Source organism: Lissotriton vulgaris, chromosome 3_2 (assembly GCF_964263255.1).
Source record: "Lissotriton vulgaris chromosome 3_2, aLisVul1.2, whole genome shotgun sequence".
Classification (NCBI taxonomy): domain Eukaryota; kingdom Metazoa; phylum Chordata; class Amphibia; order Caudata; family Salamandridae; genus Lissotriton; species Lissotriton vulgaris.
In genome coordinates, this window is record NC_141690.1 from 8,852,360 (window position 1) to 8,874,072 (window position 21,713).

Below are 21,713 nucleotides of genomic sequence, written 5' to 3' on the forward strand. Positions count from 1 at the left end.
GAGGTGGGCCACCATCTGAATTGGCTGATTAAATTACTGTGCTGATCCTTTGGCCAATGTCATGGATGTACTTCGAGTCATTGCTTTTTTTTCCCCGCTTGCCTTAGAGTCACTTTTCGAGTGGATGTCTTTTTACATAAGCCATTGTATATTACATGGGGTAAGCATACATCAGTTTTATATTGTGAAAACAAATTACATGATTCAGACATAAATTTGATGTCAAGACTGACAATGCTGCATTTGTGGACTACTCTAAGTTACTCTCAACTTAGAAAACCTTATCTATTCCCTCACACTGACAGGGCATCCGGGCCTGCCAAATCCAGAGCAACAAGATAGGGCATGGATGGTGGCTACTATCTGTGAAATAATAATTCCTAAAGTTGTGTTCATCAGGATATTCCCCATTGTACTTACCAACAGATTTCTGAAGATCCAAGGTTGTCTTAGCTAGTGAAGGGTGTCAACTCAAATTTGCCAAGATATCCCAAGCAGACAATGTACCTAGGCAGGTTTGTGGTTGCAGGGTTAACCTGACATTTGCTGGCACGGTCGAGGTCCTCGACCTTATGTTCAAAGAGAGCAGGTCAGCAGGTGTCAAGCAATGTTGAACATAAGCCCCCCCCTTGAAGTATAGTAGCCTTCGGGTGTATAGTGAATCTAACAGACTACAAGAGGGGCATGAAAAAGCTTTTGGCAAAGAACTGAACTCATCCACAGTGTCTATGCACGTTTGATTTCGGCAGTTACAAGGGAATATCGTGATTTCTGCTATTACCATCATCAGAGAATGGTCCTAGGTCGATTTCACAAAGAGGGCCATGCTTCCTTCCTGAAATGGCAATTGATAAACTACTAAATGATGCAGCAGTACCTCAGCGTAGAGATTAATAAAAGGAAAAAAGTTAGTTATTCTGATTCTTCGCCTCGACACACCTGTTTGTTTTGCCTCTTATTTGTCTATGTTGCCTTAGCTCACATCCCAGACCCTCAAGTTATTCTTATTGCCTCTTCCCTCCCACACCCCAATTGTCTGTGGTGTCCACCTCACCCACAATAAGTGAAACAAAAGAGCAATAAGGCACCCAGCACCATAGGGCTATATTTTCCTAAGCTTCCCAAGTTAGTTTTTTAAATAAAACTTGTATAACGTTTTTTAATCTTGTAGTCACGCTGCTCTACGACATGACAAAGATATTGGCAAAGTCAATAGCTCTGAAATGGACGGGACTTATTGGCTTCGCCAATGTTTGTTTACTTCTCCGGAGAAATTAAAGAAATGTGAATCAGTAAAACCTAAATTGCATCTAAAAAATATTTAAAATACCTTTAAGCTTTCCACACAGTAGACTAGGATCTAAACACTTAAAGCGTCTGCGCACCACACAATCAACATGTACTTAAATTTAGTTAATAGCTCCCAGCAGTCCCTGATTCATGTAACTTCTCTTTTACAGAATTCACTGACAAGGAAATTATGTTTTCTACAAAATGTGATTTTAAAAAATGGTCACAGAAAACAAAAAAATAGAGCAAAACAGTCTAAAGGCCAGCAGTAGCAAAACATCATTGTTTATGTTTCATATATAATGTGAGCACTAGCATGAGGAAATATACACCATTATCAACATTTCCACTTAAAGTAGAAAACCTTCACATGGTAAAATCTTACAGTGCTTTAAAACCTGCCACAAATAAAAATGTAACCGGTTGTCTTTGACACTGTACTTCTACGCCACAAATAAACACAAATTGGTGGCGTTCAGGACATAATTACTTGAAAAAATTGAATATTTAATTATAAAACAACGTGTCTGCAATGAAACATGGATGCATTTTCAGTTTAGTAGGTCTATATCACTGCCTGCACTTCCCAAACATAGTACTAATAATTCTCAAATCTTTCACTTGAGGATGCAATGTCTTTTTAATATGAATAGAAAGTCCGACTATGTACACGGAAAATGAAGATTTCCATTCTGCTTGTCAAACATCAATTTTAAAGAAAGTTGATTTAGAACACAGTTCTAGTTCTTATGTGCACTTCCAGTATATACAGCAATAAAGAAACAAAACAGCCTCCATAAAAGAGTGAATATTTTAGTACTGGGTGAGCAATCCTATGTCGGAACTCCAAACAGTGCTAAACAAAACAATGATTGCATCACAGCAAGTACTGTACTTGAATGGAGAAAAGCTTTAGCTCGAGATGCCAATCATCTCAATGTACTAGATTTCTTTTGTCCAAATGTTTTAATGCAGTCTGTAACTGTTTGATTTATTTGACCCGCGAGGAGGAAAAAAAAAAAAAAAGGAAAAAAAAAAGCAGCCCAACAATTTTTTTTATTTCGGTTGCTCAATTTTTAAACAAACCTAACACCTAGCGTATGCTATGGAAAGCTTGCACAACTGGGACACTGATTTCCAAATAGACCCTAAAATGAACTGTTGGGCTACTGTAAATGGCACAGACAATATGAAGAGAAAAAAATGAGTTATGTATTGGCTTTGTTTTGAGGATGGAGTGGAGCAGCTGTCAACACACACAGCACTGGTAAGGATTAGGGTGCGAACAGTCGACCATTTCAAACCAAGTGTAAACATCAACTTTACAGAAAAGTAATCTACAGGGACATTGGACTTAAAATGGTATACTGTTCACACACCTGTCAGACCAGGTCTACTAAAAGTACAAGCATGCAAATCCACAGGCACATAGGATCCATGTTAAAAATAGTAGGCTATTTAATGAGTGAAGGCAATTATTTGATAGCGCTAACACTCAAAATGGTACTCAAGTAATTAAGATCAGTAAACCAAAATCCGGGAACTACCTCCTGGAATCCCAGACACTGCAAAACATTAAAGTATGCATACTGTTCAATTGTTTCACGTTTGCTCAATTCTTTTTACAATATTTAGTAAGAAAAAAATTAAAGTATTTCCCCTTTTTAAATTTACACAGACGTTTAATGAGCTTTATTTACAGAGCAGTTTCTCAGTCTCCAATAGTGCCTAGGACAGCATTATCAGGCAAGAGTGTCATTTTTAAAAGGGAACCTATGCAGAATTCTAAAAATAACAGATGGTGGTGCTCTTCAGACGGGGCAAGCTGGACTATAGAAGTGGCTATTTCCACATCTCAGTTGCTCAGAAGTAGTTCTGTTGCAGTTTCTACATCCCACGATTTTGAAGACAAGGCCACTATTACTGCATTCTGTGGACAAAAGCATAGACATATTTAATGAGTGAACATGTTCATTTCATTCTTTAAAGTTAATTAATTATGCTGTTCAACGCCAAATTAAGCAAACGAGGAAAATCACTACTCGCACTTCCACCTAGACACAAACACAAATCCCACAGACAAACATACGCAAGATAAACTAAAGACAACATGCTGCCCCCTAAAGATGGTATTATTGGACAAACAAATATAGAAATCATTGTATTTCTAACATGAAAGATCTACTCCCCTTTGGGAGTGAGGGACCACTGTTTGGGTAGAATAGCCTAAAGATAGTAGGCATACACCTGCAATCACAAACAATTAAACAAAGCAGTGACTGACCATTTTTAAAAAAATTGATTTTATAATAGCAGAAGAAAATACAAATAGTCGCCATGCAAGGCAGTTTTTTTATCAATAGTGTATTTTGTAAGTCAGCGATTTTCTTTTGACTGGTGCTGTTCTGAAATAAATGGAAGAGTACACAAAGCTGAAGTGGTGGAGAGACCAGAGGAAGAAGGGAGGCTGGCAGGGCGACATAGTCGATTCTGGAGGTACTGTGTAATCCTCTGGGGTGTGGCATGACAGAACAGCCATACAATCTGAGTAGCTAGTGATATGATGTTCGGGGACTCTTATGTGAGGTCCAAGCCTCTAAGCAGGAGTGAGGCGTACGCAGGTGCCTAAAAAGACTTGCTAGGAGTAGTAGTAGTAGTGGATAGAGGGGGAGACAAGTTGTATTCTCTAAGGGGGGCAAGCGCAGTGCGCTACTGGTCTGTGGGGAAGGCTTATCTATGATGGAGTCACGTTGACAGCCTCTAGTTCCCAGAATTTAAGCAGTAAGGCATCCCATTTCATAGCGAGAGAGTATTTTCAAAGTCCCCAGCCATCCTTCCTGCAGTGCAGCGCTTTCAGCATCAGCTCAAGCCAGGAGCCTTAGCTTCCATGCCGCCAGGGCTTAGTCAGCCTGCCAGCGGCCCATAATGGCGCACCTCACCAGGATATGGTGTAGGAAAAGATATCAAGGCATGGTTAGCTCACCAGCGGGACGTAATGGCATGCCTCACCAGGATCAGAACCAGGAAACGTGTTTCAACTGGCCGCTTTAGAGTGCGGGAAGCAGTCCAAGGTGCATGCCTGCGAAGTATGAATAGGTGCGAAGTTGGTCAGCTGTGTGAGTTGGGTGGTGATCGCCATCCAAAAGTGTGTAAACGAATCACACAACCACAAGTGGAGCAGGTCAATGTTAGGAGTTAGGACTCTGGGACAGACTGCATTTGAATGCAGGATATATTGGTTAATTTTCGCTGGGGTTAGGTAGGCTCTGTGTAGCGTGAAGAACTGTATGAGTTTAAGTCTAGCATTCCATGACACGGTTGGCGGATAAAGCGATACAAAAGGGGATGATGGACGGAGCATTTGAGAAAATTGAAAACTTACCCCCAGTCAACTGATCTGGGTTTAATCCATCACCATTCTTTAGCTCACTCCGCTACCCCAGTTCAGACATGGCCATATGCAAATCAGTCTGACCCTGTGCCTCATGGGAACAGTCCAGCCCGAACAGCCAAAGCCATGTCTTTCCTGGACCAGAATCAAGCATCCTGGGACCGGTTTCTGAATTTCAGCCGTCATCAGCCGTGCTAGCTTGAATCCAGTGGCAAAGTGAGCAAGGGACTCACGTCTGAGCATACCCTGCCAACTTAGGGCGAACAAAGCGATACAAAAGGGGATGATGTACTGAGCATTTGAGCAAATCAAACACTCACCCCCAGTCAACTGATCTGGGTTTAATCCATCACCATTCTTTAGCTCCCTCCGCCACTCTAGCTCAGACATGGCCATATGCAAATCAGTCTGACCCTGTGCCTCATGGAAACAGTCCAGCCCGAACTGCCAAAGCCATGTCACTGGAATCAAGCTATCCTGGCTTAAGAGGGGTGAAACTCCAAAACCGGTCATAGGATGCTTGTTTCCAGTCCAGGGAGGACCTGGCTTGGCAGTTCGGGCTGGAATGTTCCCATGAGGCACAGGGTCAACTGATTTGCATATGGCTGGGTTCAAACTGGAATGGCATGGTGAGCAAAAAAACGATGGATTTAGGCCCAGATATCTGCACTGGGGGGAAATGTATGACATTGTTCAGCATTCTGACAATCAATAGTTCTTTTTGCGGTTGGCAGATAACCAAGAATTCTGTCCTATTCTTTGTCAAGCATTGGTTGGTTAAGATCCACCTCCATTTTTCAAGTAAGCCTAAGGGGGTTATCTGGTCAAGATCTCAGAGGGCTCCAAACACCAACTGATCAGGCAGCTGCAGTTTTAAATGTTGTGTAGATATTGGATAAGATTATGGGATGGGGCTCGGTGTCTGATGTGTCAAGTGGCGCTTACTGCGCGAGATAAAGCTTAGTGTGTAAAGAGTGTCCCCCTGGAATTTTGAATTCTTCAAGAAGGTTGTTGTAAAACATGAGGGCGCAGTCATTGAAAAAACAGTAGTTGGCAATCTTGCAGTGGTTTTGTACATGGTGTATTATTTAAGAGTTCCAGTATAGCTAAGTTTAGAACCAACGCGTTGACCATCATGAAATGATTACATTTTTTATTTAAATTTGTTTTTATTGTTGCAGTAAAAAAAGGTACACCAGTACAGTAAACAATCCGCCGACGTGGCCTCAACATTCAGCCACGAACAGCCATGTGTGCAACATTTTCTCGTTTTATAGAACTGGTACACTTAAACATGACATCGGGTAACCCGTGCATTATACGCGTGTGAGGGCGCCTGCGAGCTGGGAAGCGCCGGGACGGTACTGCCGTGGGGGCGGTGAGTAAGGAGAGGCGGGCGCTCGCTTGCCACAGCGGCGCAGGATCAGGGTCTGTACTGTGCATATGATAGTGTGACCAGTAAACAGAGGGGAAACAGAACTGTGGGAGGGAAGCATGTAGGCGCTCGCAGGGTCCAAACGGGAAGATATCGGCAGCAGGATGTAGTAGGGGGGGGGGGGGGGGGGTGATCGGCAGGGGGGGCCTGCTGTATCTCGGCCAGCGGGGTGGGGGTCAAGTGGCTGGACGTACGAGAGGCCGCACCAGATGCGGGGGTTAACGGGGTTTGACCCTGGGGTGGCTCACATCAGATAAGGGCTACTGGCCTTCCTGGGCGGGGGGAGGGGAAGGGTCAGGCTGGTCTCCCGCCTGCGTGGACTGACGGAAATTGTGAAGGAGCATGGCCCATTCCATGGAGATGGGAATTTTACGCGCACCCTTGGCTTCTTCTTCTCTTAAGGCGTCTTCCTCCGCTGCTGCCCATTTGCTAACCGCCCCTTTCCACTGTGCTATGGGGGGGCCCTCTGGGGATCGCCAGCGCATGGTTATACACCTATTGGCTAACAAGAGCGCCAGGGGCACGAAGCGTCTGTGGGCAGGTTCCTGCTTTGAGATGTGGAGGATGCCTAGTGCACTGGACTCCCAGGTGGCTAGTGTAGTAAGGCCCGTGAGTTCCCGTAGTGTGTCGTGTACTGCCCGCCAGAAGGGCTGGAGGTCAGGACAGTCCCAAAACATATGACGAAAGTTTGCAGCTGGGGAGCAGCAGCTGGGGCATAGGAATGGCGTGGAGGGGTAGAACTTCTGTAATCGCGCTGGGGTGAGATATGCCCTGTGTAGTATGTAATACTGTATATTTTTGAAGCGGGCGTTCCTAGAGACGCGTTTAGGGGCCTCAAGCGCCTTGGTCCATTCTGAGTCGTGTAGAGCGCGGCCTATGTCCTCCTCCCAGGTGGCGCGCAGGATCGTCAGGGGAGCGTATGAGAGTTCTCGGATGGACTTGTACAACCATGTGACTAGGTGGCGGCCCACCCCCATATGCAGGATAGTATGTATTACTGGATGCGTGTCTGGTTCGCCAGTGTGGAGATTAAAGTGGGGTCGGTATCCATCGAGCAGTTGTCTGTACCTTAGGAACTGACCCGGGGGGAGCCCATATTCCGCTATCAGGCGGTCCAGCGGCTTCAGCTGTCCCTCCTCGAAGAGCGATTCCAGGTCTGTGATACCACAGTTGGACCAATCGGCAAGTAGTGGAGCCGTGAAATAGGAATCCTGCCTGGGGCTGCCTATTAATGGTAGCAACGGAGAGTATGGGGGCCTACCAGGGGATAGCCGGTGTACCCGCATCATGCACCGGCGCGCCACCGCCACATGGAGGGGATATGTGCGCCGCGGCTTGGTGCCCGGGAGGAGTAGACGAGTAAGCTCCGGTGTTGTGATTCTGCCAGTAGGGGTAACCGTCTCCTGAGGGTAGCGGTCCGCCGTCCAGTAGGATAGCCACTGGAGCTGTGCCGCAAGAAAATATGCCTCAAAGGATGGTGCTCCGAGTCCCCCCTGTGTCGTGGGGAGTTGGAGAGTTTTCAGAGCGACCCTGTGGCGGCCAGCTCCCCAAATAAGGGTTCCTAAGAGGGAATCTACATCGCGAAAGAAGGATCTGGGCGGTATCACCGGCAGGTTTGTAAAGTGATAAAGGAGCCGGGGAAGCATCACCATTTTAGCGAGGGCTATCCGTCCTATCGGGGCTAGCGGTAGTTTATTCCAGAAGGCGACCGTTGGGCGTAGGCAAGCTAGTATCTTGCGGTGATTGCCTTCGAAGATGTCTGCCGGAGAATGGTATAGGCGCACGCCGAGGTATCGGGGGGCTTCCGCTGACCATGAGAGTTTATGTAAACCGAGGTCGACGGCCCGGGAGGGTAGGTCTGGGTGTAGAGGATAGACTGTGGACTTGTCCCAATTTACTTGTAGGCCGGAGGCCGCTGCAAATTCCGCTAATGCGGTCCCTATGGGGGTCAGGTCCGATTCTACGTCGCGGACATATATAAGAAGATCATCCGCGTACATGGACACACAATGGGTTCCGTCTGCGAGTGGTATGCCCCAGTCCACACCCTCTTGACGCAGTCGAACCGCCAGCGGCTCGACTGCCAGTGCGAATAGAAGGGGCGACAAGGGGCATCCTTGTCTTGTGCCTCGTCGAACTTCAAACGCCGGTGAGATGCGCTTCCCGATACGAACTCGAGCGGTGAGGTCGGTGTATAGGAGGCGGGTATATGCCATGAGGGTCGGGCCGATATTGAGGCGGTGCAGAACTGAGAATAGGTAGGGCCAGGTGAGAGTGTCGAACGCCTTCTCTAGGTCCATAATGAGGCAGGCGGCTCGGGGAAATCTGTCACGTACCTGATCTTGAATATGGAAGACCCGGCGGAGGTTCTGGGAGGTATTTCTCCCTGGGACGAAGCCACATTGGTCGGGGTGGACCAGTGGGCGTATGATTTGTGCATATCGGTCGGCCAGGATCTTCCCTAGGATCTTACAATCCGCTGACAGGAGTGTGATGGGCCGGTACGACCCCATGTGGAGCGGATCCCTGTGAGGCTTAAGAAAGGTGACAATCACAGACTCCCGTAGCGACTGGGGTAACCTCCCCATACGAAGTGACGCCCCGAGCATCCGTGACAGGCGGGGGACCACCAGGGAAGAGAATGTTGTGTAGTATTCTAGTGGGAAGCCGTCCTGTCCCGGTGCTTTATTCCGGGACATGGCGCGCATCGCTCGGGTGATGTCAGAGGGAATAATTTTGCCGTCCAGTGTGCGCTTGTCATCATCCGATATCGCGGGCAGTGTCAGGGGGTCCAAAAAGTGGGTCGCGGGAAACGGGGAGCAGTAAGTTGGGGTCTCGTATACTCGTGTATAATGGCGTTGGAATGCCAGGAGAATCTCGGCCTGTGATTGCACCAACACGCCTTCCGGATTGACGATGTCTGTGATCGGTTTGATTTCAGTTTCCTGCCGCGCCATCCAGGCCAGGAGCGCCCCGGTTTTGTCCCTGTCTTTGTGCACCCTAGAGGCATATGCCCTAAAATTGTACTTCCGCAGGTCAGTGCAGGCAGTCTGATACTCCGATTTAGCCTCCGCCGTGAGCACGGCGTGTTCCTCCGAGTCGTCAGTTCGTTTGGTGAGGGCAGCTAAGGCCCGTTCCGTCGTTAAAAGCGTCCGTTCTAAGGTGCGGCGGACCCCCACTATCTGTTTGATGCATTCTCCCCTCGCCACCACTTTATACGCGTCCCACTCCACCAGTACCGATGATGCAGTGTTCTCGTTGTGTGTAAAGTAATCGCGTATGCTGGATGCGTGCGCATCTCTGAAAATCGGGTCCGTCAGACAGTCTCTGGGGAGGCGCCAGGTGGGGACTGGGGGATGCGGGGGGGCGCCAGGTAAGACGTATAATGTGGGCGTCATGATCCGAGAGGACCCGGCCCAGATAGTCCGTGGATGTAATCTTAGGAAGGATCGGAGCAGAGCAAAGGAAACGGTCCAGGCGGACCCGGAGATTGTGTGGGATCGAGTGGAAGGAGTATATGCGATCTAGTGGGTGGAGGTGTCGCCATGCGTCTGTGAGCGCCCAGTGTGTAGTCCATGTTCTAAAGAGGGCTGCTTGCCGGGGGGCCGGGGAGTGTGTGGGGGGAGGGTGTGAGCGGTCCAGTGAGGGGTCTAGCGTGCAGTTAAAATCGCCTCCCAATATCCATGGGACTGTGGTGAACTGGGCCAGTACGCCCGTAAGGTGATCCCAGAATTGGTCCTGATCCGTATTGGGTGCGTAAATGCTGCCTAGAAGTATCCCCTGCCCATCAAGAATGCCCTCCAGAAGTGCATACCTGCCCATCCCATCCACTATGCGCCTGAGCGCTCGGAAGGGGGTACCTGGCCTCACCCAGACCAATGCGCCGCGCGCAAATGCCGAATATTGTGTGGCACAGATGGTCCCTCGCCATTTGGCTTGTAGGCGATTGAGTTCAGTGGTGTTAATGTGTGTCTCCTGTAGGAACGCTATATTGGCTGCCATGCGCCGTATGTAGGAGTATACAGAGTAGCGTTTGCTGGGTGTGTGTAGGCCCCGCACGTTTAGTGTGAGAATATTAATGTCTGAGTGGGGGACTACCATTTCTAGGGTGGTGTGGTGGGGGGGGGGGGGGGGGGGGGGGGGGGGGTTCCTCTACCATTCCTGTATGCCGCCTGTGAATGTGTATCGTATGTGGTCCTGCGCGCCGAGCTTCCTCAAACATGGGGGGGGGACTGGGGGCGTTAACATCAACTAGAACTTTGGGTAGGCAACTGTCCCAATTCTGAGGATACGTCACTGGGGGTGGCATATCCAAACTAGTGTCCCACTAGGGGAGAAAACCAACGGAAATTCGCGGGGGTGGCAGCATGTGTCGCTGCTGGGCCTGTGCGCGAGTCGGGCTCTAGCAGGAGAAGTGTGGATCGCTCGCCGGAGCTCGCAGTTATCTGGTAAAGCAGTCTAGGCTTCTAGACATCGCACATTAAAACAGGCAATCATGAAAAGGATATGTCAGTTGACAGTTCAGTTGCTCACGAAGAGGTGGTAGGCTGACTGGCTAAGGCAGCGTCCAGCGTGTGTGTCACAACAAGGGGGGAAGTGATTGGGCCAAATCCTGACATAGTCCCATCACTGTCCCGGTCTTTCTCTGGGGTGAACAGGTGCGGTGGACCTTCCAAGTCCGATGCTGGGGGTGACGAAAGTAGTCCAGAGACCGCCCGTATAGCGTCTCGTCGTTCCAGCATGATTTGTGTGAGATCGGGCGAGCCCGCCTGGGAAGACGCTCGACTCTTGGAGTGACTAGCTCGCGAGCGGCTTGCACCCCGTTTTCTAGATCGTCCGGAGTCATTGTTGCGTTTCTTCTGGGGTCCTGGTTTAGGGATCAGTGGGCAATGAAATTCGGTCCAGTCCTGCGCATCCGCTGCTGTGTCGAAGAAGAGAGCTTTCCCTTTGTGGATCACTTTAAGGCGGGCAGGGAACAGCAGGGAATACTGAAGATCATTCGCGCGGAGGCGTCTTTTGACTTCCAGGAACGTGGAACGTCGCTGTTGGATCTCTCGGGCATAGTCTGGGAACACCATAACATGCTGGTCTTCAACTTGCAGAGGGCCGGCCGTTCGGGCTGCGCGGAGGACCGCATCCCGGTCTCGGAAGTGCAGGAACTTGGCTAGCATGGGCCGTGGAGGGAGACCAGGCTTGGGAGCTCGGGCCGGGACCCTGTGGGCCCGTTCGATGGAGAAGTACGGCGACCGGTCGCAGTCTGGGGTAAACGATTTAGTCCAGGATTCCATGTAAGCCAGGGGGTCCGAGTTTTCAATCCCCTCCAGCAGGCCCAGTACGCGAATGTTACAGCGCCTCGAGCGTCCCTCCAAATCCACTGTGCGTTCTTCCAGGGTCGTCACGCGGCGCAGTATCTCCTGCATATCTGCTTCTTGTGATTTCACCGCTGGTTGCATTTCGGTCATAATCCGTTCACCTTCTTTCACTCTGTCCGCCAGTTTGCGGTGGTCATCTCGAATCAGGCTAATGTCGGTCGTCAAAGTGCCCAATCTCTCTTCCATCGAGAGGCGGGACATTTCAATTGCCGCCAGCACTTGATCCAGCTTTGCTGATAGCGTAGGGTCGGTTTGCGACGCATTAGTCTGCGTCCATGCCCTCGTCTGCGGCATCCTCTCGACAGCTGTTTCCGGGACTGTCTGGGTGGCCCTCGGTTTCCCCATGGGCACTGCTAAACGGGAGAGGGGGCTCTCCCTGTGGTCGCCGTGTGTCTCGAGGGCGGTAGGTCGTCGTCACACAGCAGCATCGGATGAGTGGTCGTCGAACACTGGACAGGGCCTCTGTCCCTCGCCGGGAGCCATGCGGCCCTGAGGGGTCTCTGCCAGGGGGCGTCAGGGGCGGCGCGTGGCTGCTGCCGCGGTTGGCGAGTCCGTTCGTATGGGGGTCGTGTGGGGGTCCTCTCCTCTCTGCGCGGAGGGGTCCGCGGTACCTGACAGGGCAGAGTCAGGAAGCGTGGGTTGTTGTCGGTTGCCGTTTAGGTAGGGCGCTCCTATCCACAAAGCGATCGTCCTTGGCGCCAGGTCCCTATGGGCGCCACGTTAGGGTCAGGCACAGTTAGTGGAGATGGCCGCCTTGGACGGATGGCGGTGTGTTCAGTGGCACCCTGCAACGGTGGATGTGAGATAAAGGTCGGTCCACGGGGGGGGGGGGAGGGGGGGGGGGGGGGGGGAAACAGCCAGGGCGACCCCCACCGCTGTAATGCTCAGTGTTCCGCGGCGGTAAGCCGTCTGGCCTCACGGGGCTCGATCAAGTCCCTGGTAGTAAGCCGGCGTCAGAGTGCCGGGGTCCCGGGGTGCCTTCCTACGCGCCGGAACTCTGGGATGGAGAAGGGCGCCGTGTGGCAGCGCAGCTCCTGCTGGATGTCGGCCCACGAGGCTGAGACCGGGGTGTCACAGTCCAGACCCCTGGGAGGGGGGGGGAGGGGGAATGGGGAGATCTCCACTCACTGCGCACTACGATGGTTCCGGGTGTCTGGGGTGGGCGACTCCGCGCCAGTGGTGTGCTCGCTGGCTCCCTGCGGTGTGTGGAGGCAGGCAGATCGGGTCCGGGTGCCGATCAGGTTCCTGGCGGCGATGTAGCCTCGATGAATCGGAGCCCCGGGACGGCGGCCGCCATCTTGTGCATCGGGGCTCCGGAGCGCAGAGAGACGCTGTGCCCTGTGTACCCCGGCGGGCGAATGTCCGCTTCCCCGCAGGTACGTTGCAGGCGTCGCTGGGTAGGACTCCTGGGGTCGTCCTCTATATAGCCGGATTCCGACGATCCACGGGTCCGCCGGGTTCAGCAGCGCCCGCCTTTCCCCAGGGCAGGCGTCCCTCGGTCTCGGGAAGAAGCAGCCTGGCCCGCGCCGTCCTCAGCAGCCGCTGGTCACTCAAGGGGTGCCCTGGTGTGTAGGGGGCATCCCGGGTGTGGAATCGGATATGTTGAGGCTCCCGCGATCCAGGAACTGGGCAAGGTGCTAGCCCGATCGCGGAGCCTCAGCAGGACACAGCCGCCATCGTGGCTTGTTAAGCCACGCCCCCCATGAAATGATTACATAATGATATACTATGGACAATACAATTCCATGATGGTTTTTTGTGGTTTGTTTTTTGATTTTTCAAAAACCTTTATTGAAAAAAATTGCACAGCACAGTTACAAGATTCCACAGTTGCAAGGGATTAAGCACAGTAATACAATACTGCACAGCAGAGGTAATCTTAAACTTGTGACACTTGGGGATAATGTCAGGGAAAGTTGTTGTGTAACCGCAGAGAGGGTGAAAAATACAGCAGAGTGTGACACCATGTGAAGAGGAGGGAGGCAGAAGGAGCAGAGGGGAGCAAGAGCAGAAAGAAAGCTACTCATTTACCTTCACCGGACGCCGGTGGGGAGCACGAGAGAGGTGGCAGGGCGCTGAGAATCATGACTTGAGAGGTAGGTCACAAGTGGACCCCATATGTCAATTGGGCGAGGTCTGGCTGGTAGAAGGTCCCAGAACTCAGACAGGAGAGTCTGGCTCGTGAAGCATCCTCAAGCCAAAAGGCAGCCTGCAACCCAAACACATGGAGACCCTACGCCGCAAGAGGATCAGCTGCATGGCAGTCAAGCAGCGGGAGGCATCCAGGCAAAATTTAACAAATCCTAAAAGGCAAAGTCAGGTTGGACCAGTGACAAAGTGATTTCAGAAATAGTAGCGCAGAATTCGCGCCAGTATGCGGAGACCCAGGGGCACAGCCAGGCGAGGTGGGAGAAGTCAGCCGCGGGCGCAGAGCAGCGCAGGCATCTGTCACTTGCAGGAGTCCGATATAGCCTATATATGTACTTGAATTGAATAAGGCGCAAACGATAATTCGAGGAGAGGCGTTTTATCTGATTACAACAATACAGCCAGTCAGCTTGGGAGATTTAGACTCCTAGGTCTTTGCCTCATGCAACGCGCGCCCGCATAGATTTTAGTAACAAATTTCTTAGGAGAGGGGGATGCTTAGAGAAGATCGAGAGTGGCCATCGAAGGGGGAGGCTGGGGAAATGAGGGGTGAAGCTTCCTACAGACAGCCCTGAGTTGGTAGTAAAGCAGGGTGTCCATGGGGCCAGAATCGGCGGCAAGCGAGAAGAATGTGTTCCCAGGGTAAAGGTCCGATACTGTGGAGAGCCCCAGGCGAGTGGCGTGTTTAATCATCCCAGAAGACTGGAGAGGAGGAAAAACGGGGTGGTGAGGGAATGGCATCCTGTTCGTGGAAAGCATATCAGAGCCTGAAAACCTGCAGAGCCCATCCTAGGCCCAGCGCAAGGTCTCAACCGTGTCAATTTCAGTGTGTAGTTTCGCTGGGGCGAAAAAGGCAGTCGTGAGCGGCCACGGGGCAGCAAGGTCGGCCTCCACCGCAACGTGAGGTTGGACCGGAGTGGGGTGGAGCCAGAAATGAAGAAAACTGGCCTGAGCGCTCTGGGCATAGAGCTTAAAATCCGGTGCACAGAGCCCGCCACGCGACATTGGGAGAGTGAGGATGCTATATGCGATCCTGGGTTGCCGACCGGCCCAAATTAGAGGGAATAGCCGAGAGCAAACCTTGCGGAAGGAGTGAGCAGTGAGAGGGATGGGAGATTGACGAATAAATATAAAAACTTTGGATGTAACACCATTTTGGTGATGGCTATGAGCCTGGCTAGAGACAGAGGCAGCCGGTTCCAAAGAGGGATCTTGGCCTCAAACCAGTCCAGTGCTGGCCAAAGTTAACCTTCCAAAGTTCCTCCACATCCCTACTCAACCAAATTCCCAAATATCTAGTGGGCTCAGATGTCCACATGAAGGGATAGTCAGGAACAAAGGGTGTTGTGGCGTCTGTAAGGGGAAATAATTCAGAATTGTTCCAGTTGACCTGAATTCCGGAGTAGCTACCAAAGCGTATTACCTCACGAACCAGTGGGCTGAGGTTCTTCTGGGGATTGCAGACAAAGAGTAATGTCATCCGGGTACATGGAAACAGAGCGCGAGCCGCAAAGCCAATGCCTCTCTGGGTATGATGTTGTCGGAGACTAACGGCGAAAAGCATGGGGGACAGTGGACAACCTTGCCCAGTACCGCGCCCGATGGGGATGGGCTCAGATTTTTCCGTTGATACGGAGGCAGGCAGTAGGAAGAGTGTAAAGGAGTAGCACTTTGCGTAAAAAGACCAGGCTGAAACCCAAGCAGGGAAGGAGGTAAACCAGGAAGGGCCACTCTAAGGTATCAAAGGCCTTCGTGGCATCGAGCAGGGCGGCCACTGCAGGAAGCGCTGGGTTTATTTGATGGAGAACTGAGAAAATGGTCCGAAGGTTGTGAGAGGTCGCGCGACCGAGATTAAAGCCGTAATGGTCTGGGCGGGCGATGAGCGGTATGATAGGAAGAAGGGGGGAAGCAAGCAGTTTGGCGAAAATGTTATTGTCTGTATTGATAAGGGCCAATAGGAATCTCGCTGCTCATGTGGTTTGTCCGGCTTTAGGAGTAAAGTCAACAATGCCTCACGCAGCGACAGGGGGAACTGACCTGTTTCAAAGCACTCATTATACATGGTAGCTAATTGAGGTATCAAAAGCGGGGCAAAGGCCTTACAGAAGGAGGCCGGCAGGACGTCCGAGTCGGGGGCCTTGTCACCGGGCATACTGTTAATTGCCGCAAGAATTTCTTCTTTAGAAAAGGGCTCATCAAGGAATTCCCGATGGGAATTGCCAAGCCAAAGGAGCTGAAGGGTGTCAAAATATTGGTCGAGAACCTCACGTGATGGTACCAATCTGCCCGTGTAGAGTTGTGTGTAAAATATAGTGAAAGACAGAGGGGTCCCAGACTGGGAAAGAAACATAGATTCATAAAGGTTAAATTCTTAAATGATAGGAAAATGAACAACAGTTAGGGGAGCTGAAATGGATTGCCCTCTTTGACTCGGTTCAGAATGACCTCAACGAGGCAGAAAACAATTTTTCCAACTAGAAAACCTCTAATTAATTCTGAGACACCACTCTTATTTCATCTTTACACCTAACTGACCTATAACACCTCAATCTACTGTCCCTCTAATCTAATTGATGCGATCTTAAGGGAAATTGTAGACAAGCTTTGTCTCTGTGTTACTCGGGGGGCTCCTGCAGTTTCCACGACCCTACGTTGGTACGTGCACTGCATAATCGTGATAACGCGCCCCCAACCATCTGTCCTATGCATGTACATACAAGAGTGTAGACAAATATGGTCTCAATATAGTTCGGGGCTTCTGCAGTTCACACGACCATGCGCGGTACGTTCACTGCACAAACGTTACAAATACACAGTATCAATTTTTGTACCCCTACAACATGTGGTCCCTTTACCTACACTACCCTGCGAGGCAAGTGCGGTATGACACGAACGCATAATGTTAATTTTTCGGGATCATGCCTTCTATTATCCAGGATCATGTATATCCTTTGAAAATGACCATGTACTTGGTCAACAGTCTTTGTTTAATTCACCCAATACGGCGAGTTTGTGCCGATCGCCATGGTAACAGTCTTTCCACCATGTCCGCTCAGGAACGAGACACGCCCCCTAACCTCCCAACTTAGTTATCGGTATTTCCACACGCAGACCAGACGTGTTTCCCGTCCTGAGATTTAACCGGAATACGGATGCCCCTGCTGTGATGTAAATGAGCTATGAGTAAAGGTGAGCCTGGTGTTCCACTCTAACAAACCCCCACGCCAGCTCTCACAACGATAGCATGTGTATACGGGCCTAACACAATGCATTATTTTACAGCATCAACCGTTTAACAATCAACCCCGAGAGGCTTCATCTATTAGGACGGTCCCGCATTCGGCGAGTGCGAGGTGAGTCCGACGTTTTTGGAACGTTTTAGCGAGTTAGAATCGATAAAGCACGGTATCTCTTTACCCGATGCGTTTTTTACAGGATCAGCAGCATCACCGCCAAGAGGCCCATATATATTTTTGGGCTGCCTTCCTCCAGGTAACAACAACCAATGCTGGCCTCAATTTTATGGCACATGCGAATAAAACTGCGGCTTCAGCTCATATGAAATTGAGAATGATTAGGAAAATACTACCTTTCCTACCGAACACGGCCGGGAAAACACTGGTCAGCTCACTAGTCCTGTCCTCCTTGGTCTATTGTAATGCTCTATTCTTAAATGCCCAAGTCCGAGTGACAAATAAGATGCAGTCAATCCAAAATGCAGCCGCACGAATGCTGGCTGGGATCCCCAAGTTCGCACCAGTTACAAACATCATTAGAGATCTCCATTGGCTCCCGATACGCAGCCGCATCAAATTCAAATCGCTGTGTATTGTTTACAAGTCACTCAATAATCAAGGTCCCCACTTTCTCAAACAGAATCTTCTCCATCATGTCCCAACCCGATCTCTTCGTTCCTCTATTCAGAACTTCTTGGCTGTGCCTTGCACTAGAACAGTCACCTGGGGCGACAGGAGTTTCCTGGTTGCCGCCCCTAGACTCTGGAACACCCTTCCTGCACATATCCGAGCAAGTCCCTCCCTGTTCACATTCCGCAAACAGCTAAAGACGTGGTTATTTGACCATTAGCCTTGTATATCTTCTTTACCCCAGTTGCTGATCCATCCCTTAACTAGCGCCGAGACGCCCACGGGTATTCGCCGCGCTCTACAAATGTCAATAAATAAATAAATAAATAAAATACATTCAGCTGTAGAATTCTTTCACATGTAACCAGGTTAAATTTCTGTCAGACTCTTTGTATACACAGGCCAGGCCATCACAAAGTACCGGTTGTGTTTATTTGCTATATAATGATAATACAGTTTCTTAACCTACCCCACTGTATGACTTGAGTACAATTGTGTGGTTACACTATACCTGGTAGCTACCAGGCCCAATGTGACTGTTTGACCAACAGGATATGCTATATATGTATGTACTCCCTGTATGACTGAGATAATCACGCCCGAGTGGGGCATACATTGCTAAGTGCACTAAGGGATCTCTCACCAGACCCTCCTCCTAATCCTGTTTTTTTAATTATTCTTAGGAGTCCTTTCCCACTCCAACCTTTCGTCCAGATGAAGACCTGCTATGTAAGGGAAACTGTCCCTACTCGTTAAAGTGTCGAAACGTAGTCTTATACCTTCATACCAGCTTCTACCCCAAAGCAAGATCGACTCAGCTACCATAGAAGACTGATCCATCAGAACTTTGACTCACTAGAGCAGCTAACCGTGGCCCCTGAAAGGGAGCCACTTGTAATTATTATGTACATGTATATAGAATAAATTGAGATTCAATGTCACCTAGATTAATGAATCACCCCGCACTTTCACTGAATTCCCTCAACATCCTCACTCCCTTTTCCTTGTTGCACGCGTTGGCACAACTGTGTTAAAATTTAAAAATACAAAAAGACTTTTTCTATGTGTACCGTGTAAACGATTTAATGGTTTTTGGTATGTTGTGAATTAAAACTTACTTGTTTAAACTGTTGTTCACTTTCCTATCATTTAAGAATTTAACCTTTATGAATCTATTTTTCTTTCCCAGTCTGGGACCCCTCGGTCTTTCACGCAAGTTACCCAGGTCCCTGTGACTTTGTTTGGGTTAACCCTTTTTCAATACCTCCCTACCTACCTAAAATATAGTGAAGAGCGCTTTAATTTCCTCAGGGGGGGTAGTACGGACAGGGCCGCAATCCCGAAGGGCGGTGATGTAGGATGCAGCCCGAGGCGGGCTCAGGAGGATGGCAAGGGTTTCACCGAAGCAACGTGCCCGTGCCTCTCTACCGAGAAACCCAAGTTCTCTGTTGGCCTCGTCGGCAAAGTTTCCCGCAGATCTTGGCAAGTGTGTCAGGGTGCGGGTCCCAGGCGTGAGATGAATCAACTACCTTAATCTCACTTTCCAATTTGTCAAGAGTACCGCTGATAGAGCGTAGGACGGCCGACTGCTTGGAGATACATTCCCCACGAATAACGGTTTTAAACCCTTCCCAGAGTTTGGATGGGGAGTCCACAGAACCCTCGTTGAGCTCAAAGTCATTCGTAATTGCGGTTTGTATCTCTTCACAGAAGAATGAGTCGCGTAACGCATTAGGGGGAAGCAGCCAGGAGAAGGCACGGCAGGGGGAATGTGGAAGACTGAGGCATAGATGAACGGGAGCATGATCTGAGAGAGTGTGCGCCATATGATCAGCGGAGGAGAGTCAGACCAAGACATCTAGAGTAGTGATCCACAAGTCCAGGCGGGCCCAGCAGCCATGGGAACCAGTGACGCAGGTGCCCTCCCACCAGCAGGGTGAGCATGATGCCACGCGTCGTACAGGGAGTTGTCAGAGAAGGGAGTTGTCAGAGAATGGAGCTGAGGAGTGAAGCCCCGCGCGGGTGAGGGGCATGAGGGCCGTAATTGGGGCCGTACAAAGCAGCAAGCGTCAGGGGCTGGGCCCGTAGTGTGCCATGAAGAATCACAAATCGCCCCCCAGGGTCGGTTAACACGAGAGGTCTGCCATGTGAGCACTTTGCACAGCAGAATGGACACGCCCGGGAATAATTGGAGTAGAAGGAAGAGAGAATTTCACCCCAATGTTGGGAAAGGAGTCTGGAGGAGGTAGTCTGTAACAGATGAGTCTCTTGTAAAAAACAGATGTCCACTTTAAGCCGAATGAGGTGGGCATGGATCAGTCGTGCCTTGCGGTGGTCATTAAGCCCACGGACATTCCAGGTCTAAAAAGTAGTGTCAGTCATGGTGCTGTGTCAAGAGGGGAAGTGCCGAAAAAAGGTGAAGAGGAAGGCAGAAACTGCGAGTAGATTCATTGAGCGGTGCAGTAGATAATGGGGAAGGATAGCAGTGCAATAACCGTGTAATCTCAATGAAATAGCACAATCAAAAATACAGCTAAATCCTCATTAGGAGGCGACAGTTCAGACAGTACAATCCCCCCAGTAGGAGTTTGGACAGCAGGAGAAAGGAGACATGTCATGAAAAGGCCTGGTACATGAGCCTTTGCTAAAAAGAACAGTAAGGCCTCATAGGGAGGCCGCAAATCCCAAGACCCAAACACCCAACCCGAGCCCACCCCCAAAACAAAGAAACCCAGAAGACCCCCCCCAATTCCCGCTCCAACCCCCCAAAGCTGTGGTACCACCCAATCCCACCCCGGGGACCCACAACTTGGAAGGGAAGAGTGTGTCCGTGAAGGGAATTATCCCGTGGCGGCATGGCGACGCTCAGCATACGCCCCTGCCAGAAAGACAAGGTGGCCAAGCCGTAACTGATGGCAAACAACAAGGAATGAACATCAAGGAGTAGAGGACACCACAACAAGGGCAAATATATGAACTGGGATGGCCTAGGAGGCAGCATTGATCAAGAGGTCTCAATTCAAACTAAGAGCCTGAGTGACCAAGTACAAATAGTATATGAACAGAGCTTGGCAGCAGGTCAGAAATTATCACTGAGATTGTCATCAGCGGTAGCTTGGGAGATGGCAGGCAAAGAACGATGTGACCTGTCCAGCTTTTTAGCAAACGTCAAAGCCTGTCTGGGATCTGGAAAAGTGAGCGTCTTGGAACCTTGTTTGACACGCAGTTTAGGAAAGTATGGCAATGAGTAGGAGATCTCTTGCTTTTGAAGGAGCCGTAGGAACTCACGGCGAGCCACCTGAAGCGCAGTGAATTAATCAGGGTAGAACGACAGGGAGTTGCCCTGGTGGCAGATTTCCCCCTTCTCTCTGGCCGCCCGAAGAATGGCGTTGAGGTCCCATAAGTTCAAAATTTTGGCTATGATGGGGCGGGCCGGCAAGCCAGGGAGAGGGCAAGGGCCGAGGAAGCGGTGGGCCCGCTCGACAATGAAGACTGGTGAAAGGATGTCGCGAAATAGCTCACAAAACAATTGTTCCACATAGTCCTCCATTTGGGAGATGTTGGTAGATTTGGGCACTCCCGTGATGCGGATGTTGCTCCGGCGGGAGCTCGCCTCCAATTCTTCGTTCTCATTCCAGATGAGATCTAGTATCTTGTCCATTTGCAGCAGTTTCTGGCGATCTTGGGCGGCGGCATCTTCCACGTCAGACACCCTGGTCTCGACATGTAGAAGGCGTGCATCGGGGGAATCTACTCTGGTCTTTCCTGTGTGCAGGCGGGCTGACAGTTGATCCAGCTGAGCCGCTATGTTGGTAACAGTGGACTTGACGTCCAACATGATGGTCGTCCTCGTGTGTCAGAGCCATGTACGATGGAGCCAGAGGGTCCCCTCCATCAGTGCCTGCGCCCTCTTGGCGTGTCTGGTGGCGCTGATCAAAGGGGATTTTAGGCTGCAAAGGGTCGGTTCTCTCCATGGCTGGGGAGAGGTCAGCGGGAGGAGCAATCAGGCAGCAGAAGAGGGTACGGTGCGAGGAGAGGACAATTGTGCCCAGGGGCGGTAGAGAAGCACAGGAGGAAGCAGAGGCACAGGACCACCAGGTGGTATTGAAGATGTGCAGAGGGCAGTTAACAATCGGGTCGGAGGCCAGTGTGGTGTGACGGCTGCAAGCGAGAATCCCAACGCCAATGGGCCGAAGCTATCTGACACACCG

The 21,713-nt window shown here is 50.4% G+C and overlaps 1 protein-coding gene across 2 annotated transcripts in view; it reads right to left on the minus strand.

Annotated features, from left to right (window-relative positions):
* Positions 1-1,546: 1,546 nt before the first annotated feature.
* UBE2K (ubiquitin conjugating enzyme E2 K) overlaps positions 1,547-21,713 on the minus strand; it is a 355,329-nt gene continuing 335,162 nt past the window's right edge. Inside the window, exon 7 of one of the 2 annotated variants that reach the window (XM_086963963.1) lies at positions 1,547-3,220. In XM_086963963.1, coding sequence (XP_086820089.1) covers positions 3,146-3,220 — 75 coding nt within the window. In that variant the 3' untranslated portion in view covers positions 1,547-3,145. The remainder of the gene's footprint in view (positions 3,221-21,713) is intronic. The other variant, XM_086963964.1, reaches the window with a different exon arrangement.